The sequence below is a fragment of the Temnothorax curvispinosus genome, unplaced genomic scaffold (genome assembly GCF_003070985.1).
Source record: "Temnothorax curvispinosus isolate PA1 unplaced genomic scaffold, ASM307098v1 QBEX01002210.1, whole genome shotgun sequence".
NCBI lineage: Eukaryota > Metazoa > Arthropoda > Insecta > Hymenoptera > Formicidae > Temnothorax > Temnothorax curvispinosus.
This window is the reverse complement of record NW_020211990.1, coordinates 12,325-16,511: the sequence shown is the minus strand read 5'-3', so window position 1 is coordinate 16,511 and position 4,187 is coordinate 12,325. Positions and strand designations below refer to the sequence as shown.

At 31.6% G+C, this 4,187-nt stretch overlaps 1 protein-coding gene across 1 annotated transcript; it reads left to right on the top strand.

Moving 5' to 3' along the window:
* The first annotated feature begins 322 nt into the window (after window positions 1-322).
* Window positions 323-3,396, top strand: LOC112468899. Its single transcript, XM_025038298.1, has 5 exons — window positions 323-399; window positions 615-747; window positions 1,653-2,128; window positions 2,195-2,423; window positions 2,510-3,396. The coding sequence occupies exons 2-5, from the start codon at window positions 729-731 to the stop codon at window positions 2,647-2,649; spliced, it is 864 nt and encodes a 287-aa protein (XP_024894066.1). The 5' UTR covers window positions 323-399; window positions 615-728; the 3' UTR covers window positions 2,650-3,396.
* The last annotated feature ends 791 nt before the right edge of the window (window positions 3,397-4,187 follow it).

Sequence of the window (4,187 nt, the reverse complement as noted above, 5' to 3'; positions counted from 1 at the left end):
TCCGAGACGATAAAGGACCGCCGCTGCGCCGCGGAACCGATTTCGCTTGCCGATCTCAGTAAAACCGCTTTTCGTACGTCGCTTTGCATACCGCCTTTCGTTATTCCGCGTTTTCGAACACGCTTTCGCCGCCTTGCTCGTCGTAGCCTCTGTGCGCGCTTCACGGCTTCCTTGGCTAAAAGGAAAAGACTGTAAATAACTGTACATTATACATTTTTGAATATATTTAGTTTATTTTTCAATTCTGTGCTTGTCCCCTTTTTTTGTGGTCGTCTTCTACCTCGCGCTTTCTTGCGCTACCGCGTGCTCTCAAACACACATAGAAAGGCAGGTCCTTCTAGAACTGGTAGTAAATCATTAGAAACATGGAAGGCTAAAAAACGTAAGGTGATATCTGATGTAAGTGTCTTATAATTTTACCTTTAGATTACCTTGATTATTTTTCAAAAACGCTTAGATTAGAATTATTCTGAACTGTCATAAAAAATTGCAATTATTTTTTTTTAAGTAATTTATATCACGTCGAATTGGACTAACAGAAATGGGTGAAATAAGAATATGTCAGATAATTTGCATATTTGTACATGTTGAATACATTTTACTTTTGTTTTGAGGATACAAGCTCCGAAGAGGAAGATTCAACTGAAAAGGAATTTGTACGAAAAATAAACTGTTTGCAAAAAGAGAATAAACAGAAATCCAAGAATATAAAGAAACAAAAACGCACTATGGAGGACATGTTGAACGGTAGTCATTATTTATTATTATACATGAGCGATGTTATGTTCAACTTGTCCATTTAGTAAAAAAATAAAAGTTTTATCTATAAAGTTTTCGAACGCTACTGATCGTATACTTTTGCAAATAAAAATCTCTACCAGTCAATCGGACTTTAACTATAGATTTTTCGAATAATTTCTCTAATTTCTGAGCAGTGATTAACTTAATGTAGTAGAGCGCATGTTTATGTTAATAATGTTCTTGATCATATTTGGAGTTATTTATAAATTGTCTTTGATTTTTCAACATTATAGATTCATAAATATATGCAAAACTATTTTTTATGACACCAAAGCATGTCTAGAAAAATTATTATACCGATTCTAAGATATCTGTGACTTTTATATTCATTTCTTTTAAATTTCGGTGTCATATTAATCGCTGCAGAATCCATTCAAACCAGACACTTGGAAAGAATCAATGATATAATACATAAAATTTTTCGAGTATGCACAAAAACAAAATTAAGGAATATATATTTGCTATATTCACTGCTGGCTTTATATTATCTCATAATATGAATATCTCTTGAAGAATATATTTCGTGAAAATTACAACAATAAATACTGCATTGTAGGTGTACCTTTAAGATATATTAAGCGTTGATAAACATATATAAAACTTAGAAAAATCTTTAAAAAATAATACTAAAAACAATTGAAACTTAAGGTTTGTTTTATATTGACATGGTACGTTTGTAATGACACAATACAATAAAGTAAATGATTACAAATTTAATTTGCATTTTCTTTTTGGCGTAATTTGGTTTGAGAATTGCCAAATTTAGGAGATTTTTTTGTATATAACGACAGTTAAAAGAAAATTTAAGTGATTCGTCATCTTGTGAGCTAACTTTTATTCATTTACTGCAGATTTAACTTCGGCAGCAGCATTAAGCAAAAAAGTGTTAGATAATTTGAAGTCTGTAGATGACTACCTCATGTCTGCAAATGCGAAACCTCACTCAAAACTAAAAGAAAAGTTTGAAACTAGTGATCCAAAACAAAATAATGTGCAAAATGACATACACGACGAATCATTCCAAATGGATTTTGACAAACAAGAAAATCTTTCCGCCGAACTGCAAAAAGATAGTCACAATCAGAATAACGGAATCACAAAAAATGGCCAACTAGAAAGGACAAATAATTTTGAAGCGAATAATTTCAAGAAGAATGACGATACCAATGAAAATGATGTTCATTTAAATTTCCAAGGTCAAGATCAGAAAGAGAGTCTAAAGGATAAATACAATCCAAATAGTTTCCAGGTTCTCGAAAAAAGACAAAAAGAAGTAATCGATCCGAAAAATAACTACGTTAAAGAAGACATACCTATAGCAGTTAAGGTGAGAAAAATAATATATTTCTTTCATATGCGTTTAAGTGTTAATCTGATTATTTTTATCGTGTAGGAAGAGATTCAAAGTCTTGGCGATACAGATATCACAGTGAGCTGTAAAAGGCTTAATATGTGTAATCATACAACTGCTACTAAGCTCACGACTGATTTACTTTCACTTATGTTCACAAAAGAAAAGCTCGCCACTTCATCGATGACTGGGAAAGTAGGAAACATGCATATGCGAAAGGGTACTGCCGCCAAAATGCAGTTAGATGTTAGCAAAATTGCAGCTATTAACTGTAAGTGCCTGCGTAATATACTCAAAGCACTTTTTTAAATTTTATTATCTTTAGAAATAATAATATGTTTTAATATACTTCTTTAGCTTATGTAAAAAGTAAATTCCCTACTGTCGAGAAACTACAATCTGTCATCAACAAGGCCATTCAACAAAAATGTTGCAATGCTGCGAAAAGTGTGAAGCTTATTGCCTGCAATTTGAACAACATGACCCCGAAAGAGTAGCTCAAAAGCGTTGCACAGTTATAAGTATTTGTACTACTAAAGTTTTATTTTTTTTATACATCTTCTAATCGATGAAACCAAAGACAAGTTATTTTATTTTCATTATTTACTTTTATTAATTTTTATTCATTTATTTATTTTAGTCATTGAGCTTAGACTCAATTGTAAACCATATATATCTTTGATCGATAAATAATAGGTGAAAAGTTATGAAAAGCTATCCAGTGAACAGTGTTGCACATAAATAGATTATAAAAACTATGTTCGCGTTTATACTCATTTCGATTATACTTATTTTTTCCGTGGGGTGCTCTTTACGTGATTTGTTGTTTTTTTTATAAATTTGACTATTTTATTCTAATCATAAAGCAAAGTCTAACTTGAGTTTTAAATATTTATAAAAAAAATATTGCAAGATAGGATCGTTATATCTATGTTCTTTATAAAAGGGAATGCTAACCTGATGTGTTCGTAAAAATTTTTGATAAATATTGTGTGTAATTTCACACACAAACACGATGACATATACTTGTAAACTGTATAACTGTACAACAGAACTTAAGTATAAAAGTATGTATACGTATTTTGAGAGTTAAAAAGTTAAAAATGTTAATTTATTTATAACTCTGATGTATGTATAAAGCGGCGGCGCGTGCGAAGCATATGCTGCTTCTATATAAATGCCAAATAAATTATGTATGTATTTAATATATTATGCTTCTCTTACTTGACTTATTACTCCATCACATCCATAATCGCAATGGAATTTGTCAATAGAGTTATAATGCAAAGAAATTACATGATTAAAACCTTTTGTGTCTACGATCCAAAAACTCGGTCCGAGCTCTCGGACTGCTCAGACTGCTTCTAGCATCGTGGACACAAGGCTTAATAGTACTCAATTCGATCATCACCATTACGCTGTGCAATATTCACCATTGACAATTGAATAGTTACTATTGGCAATAGAAAATGGCAATTGACGAATTGAATGGTAACTATTGATAAATAATGACTCGTTACCATTGATCAATTCTATTATCACCATTTAACCAATGAATGGTTCTTTCAATCGTCCGCCAATTTACCATTCTAAACATTCCAATGGTTTTCCAATCGTTTTCCAATGGTTATTTTTCAATGGTACTCAATTGTAAATTTTCATCGGACGTGTCACCTCAACAAAGTTAGCCCCCCCAAGTGGATTATTGATATTTTTTTTTATCAATCGTTTGGTGATTGATTGGTAGTATTTGGTACCGTATTCAAAACGTTTGGTAGTTTCTCGTTTTTCTAGAAAATTAAAAACAAATTTTTGATTTTTTAGCCCCCCCACTTTGACTGTGGTAGTTTTTTTTTTTTTAATCGATTGGCGATCGATTGGCAGTGTTTGGTACCGCATTAAAAACTTTTGGTGGTTTCGCGTTTCTTTAGGAAATCGAAAAAACAAATTTTTGATGTTTTCTTAGTTCCCCCACTTTGACTGTGGTAATTTTTTTTTTTTTTAATCGATTGGCGATTGATTGGCAGTGTTTGGT

What these genes read in the sequence shown, in the direction of transcription:
- LOC112468899 (XM_025038298.1), top strand. An exon ending in ACATACCTATAGCAGTTAAG is followed by an intron (nt 2,129 to 2,194) that starts GTGAGAAAAATA and finishes TTTATCGTGTAG; the next exon opens with GAAGAGATTCAAAGTCTTGG. An exon ending in CAAAATTGCAGCTATTAACT is followed by an intron (nt 2,424 to 2,509) that starts GTAAGTGCCTGC and finishes ATACTTCTTTAG; the next exon opens with CTTATGTAAAAAGTAAATTC.